The sequence below is a fragment of the Cyprinodon variegatus genome, unplaced genomic scaffold, assembly GCF_000732505.1.
Source record: "Cyprinodon variegatus isolate N-32 unplaced genomic scaffold, C_variegatus-1.0 Scaffold1016, whole genome shotgun sequence".
In the NCBI taxonomy this organism is placed as follows: domain Eukaryota; kingdom Metazoa; phylum Chordata; class Actinopteri; order Cyprinodontiformes; family Cyprinodontidae; genus Cyprinodon; species Cyprinodon variegatus.
Window position 1 is genome coordinate 207,396 of NW_015151469.1, and position 2,783 is coordinate 210,178.

The 2,783-nt window shown below is 42.0% G+C and overlaps 1 protein-coding gene across 3 annotated transcripts in view; it reads right to left on the reverse strand.

The window, feature by feature from the left end:
* Positions 1–2,783, reverse strand: part of LOC107100820 (SH2 domain-containing adapter protein F-like) — a 12,441-nt gene continuing 9,658 nt past the window's right edge. For all 3 annotated transcript variants that reach the window (XM_015399469.1, XM_015399470.1, XM_015399468.1), the window contains one exon: positions 1–713. In XM_015399469.1, the coding sequence (XP_015254955.1) occupies positions 527–713 (187 nt within the window). In that variant the 3' untranslated portion in view covers positions 1–526. The remainder of the gene's footprint in view (positions 714–2,783) is intronic.

The following is a 2,783-nucleotide window of genomic DNA, read 5'->3' on the forward strand; positions in this document are numbered from 1 at the left end:
TGACACCTTGAAACAAGAACACTGAAGGGTTTATAGCTGCAACATTGCAGGACATTCACAAGCCTCTGGAAAACAAAGAGTTTGAGGAAGTAAAGGAAGCAACTGATGTAGTGTCTTTAACAGATGCAACAAGGGCCATAACATTATTGCTTGAAACATTTCAGCTGAACTTTTGAAATGGAAGAAAAACAAAGAAAAATAGTGTTCATTGGCACAGTTACCTCCTCCAAAAACCCTAGACTGGTATATTTTAGTCATCAGAATCAGGTTTCACTGCATGAGGAAAAATACAGATCAACATGTGTTAAATAAATTCTTCTTTCTCAGAATCTCAAGACAACCTTCTTGGAAATAAAATTAAGATTTCATGCCGATACATAGAAAACATGGCACCAAATCACCTCTTCAATGTAGTAACAGCAGGGTTGCAGTGGAAAAAATGCAAATAAACAGGAAGAAATGTGTAAATGCTGAGTAGACATTGCTTTTCAGTAGCACCAGGAGAAACAGAAAGAGTCTGACTGTATCAGAGGGTCTGCACAATGACAGGGTACAGCAGGGACATGTGCTCAGCTCCTCTGATGGGCAGTTTGTGTGTAGTGTAGTAGTGGATGACCTCGGGGACAGTGGAGAAAGGAGGACTGTTTTCCCCGAGGACGTAACGGCCGTCAGCAGACTGAGTGAACTTCATGTGCATGAATCCTTTGCAACTCCTGGCACAAAGACAAACAGTGAGTCAGACAAGTCAAACCTGATGCTCCAACTTCGAACAAATTCACACAAGGATAACAGCATAATTAATACTAAACAGAAAACACATCAAGCACAAAAAGGAGGTAAAAGAAGTTTCAAATTAGTATATTATGGTGTAAAGATAATTTCACCAAAATCTACTCAGGGAACCAAAAAAAATAAGTATATAAAAAAGTCAAATATCCAAAGTCAGGTCAAATATTTTGTGCTTGTAAATCCAAGAGTGAAGTTCTAAATACACAAGGGTTTAACTGTTGGGGTAATACCACTGGCTTTAAGATTATACTTTTGCAACACATCAAATGTCGCTTGGGTCTTGTCGCGAACCAGTTTTGCTGGTATGCTCCTGCACCGCCGGTCTGGAATTTCTAGGGACGCACAGCAGTTTTCCGCCCAAGCGCAAGGGGGAGCCTATTCGAGAACTCGCGAGAACTATAGCTGCTCTGGCGGGAGTGTTTATATTCCAAAACAACAATGGCGCGTCTGCAAGATATCACGGTCACGGAGATGGATTTAGTGTTGCCCAGACATTGAAGAGGAATAAGTTCTGTTAGTGGAGTTGGCAAGGCAGATTAACCTTTCGTCATAGTTGTCCATTGTAGTTGTTCCTCTGTTTTTAAAAATGGCACCCTGGCACTGAATCGTGAAGGACGACCACACAGACAGCCGGAAAGGCGTACCAAGGACCAATCACAGCTGCATCCGTAGTCAGGATTTTTTTGAGAGACAGATTTGACGGTTGCAGAAGATATGCGTCAAAAGCATAAATTGGCCTTTAGTCCTTCTGCCGCTAATATCAAATCATGTTAAAATCATTAGATATCAAGCTTTTAGCTAGCAATGCGTACAGGTGTAATTTTACAGCCTTTACCAAAAATATTAGAAATTGTACGCCCTGTTTTTGGGATGTACGGCTTAAGCCGGGCATACACTGTGCAATATTTTTAATCGTTGCACACAGCTACAGATCACACTGTACAACGAAACCCCAGGGTTTAAAAGTTCACAGCTCACGATGCATATTCTCATACTTTGTGGCCCGACTATCTGATGCAATCTACCGGCTCACACTGTACGTCTAAAAACATGGCTGAGCAAATGTGGCAACTATGGTCTGTCAGTTTTACAGAAAGAACTCCATTTCACTTGCATCCCGCCCATGCTTCTGCGTTTTCATCTGAGAGGAAGAAGAATCCTTGTTTGCACATGCACACTGAGTGATTTGCCCACGATGGCTGAATGAATACCCCCACCCCCCAAAAGGCAAAGGCGAAAGATGTGATACACAAAGGTGTAGACTCTATGAAACATTCCTAGCTAAAAACCTGTTAGATATACTTCTAAATAAAAAAAAATGTTTTTACACCCTCCTCATTAATTGGTTTAGTTTGGTTTATTAGGTCGTTTTTCAGGGATAAGGTACAAAAATAACAACAATTAAACTTGGATTAAATGCATTTCTTCAATGATTTCACAGGGGGAAACATCATGTCAAAATTCGTACTTAACGTAAGGAGTTTTTTAGGAAAATCCGAGAAACCTCCTTAAGGGCTGGTTATACTCCTGCAGCAGTGTGTCACAGTGAGCTTGCGCTAGACAGTTTTTGATTTATGCTCAATATTGAAGCGTGGTCTACCCTATACGCTGTGGGTCTAGATACGGCCGAGGCGGTGAGGAAGTGGGGGCGAGTTTGTCTGACAACGGAGGGACATGAAGGCAAAAAATAGTGGGGATCAAGGTGGAAAAAGGGTCCCAGCCTTCTCGAGCACCACGCTCTACTAGCTGGTCCAACTTCACGACTTGTTTTCCACAATTTCGGTCATAAAAACAAAACAAGCCGGCCTCCTGTCTGTGGCACTGTCTGCGGTCACCTACAATTTGGGAGAGGTGCAGCAGAGTGTGTGTAGAGGGGGCGGGGAAGTCTTTTTGTTCATTGCTACACCTACGCAGACGATGGTTTCGAAGTATAAATCAGCCTTTACCCTACACCCAGACGCCATATCTATATATATCTATATATATCTATATAT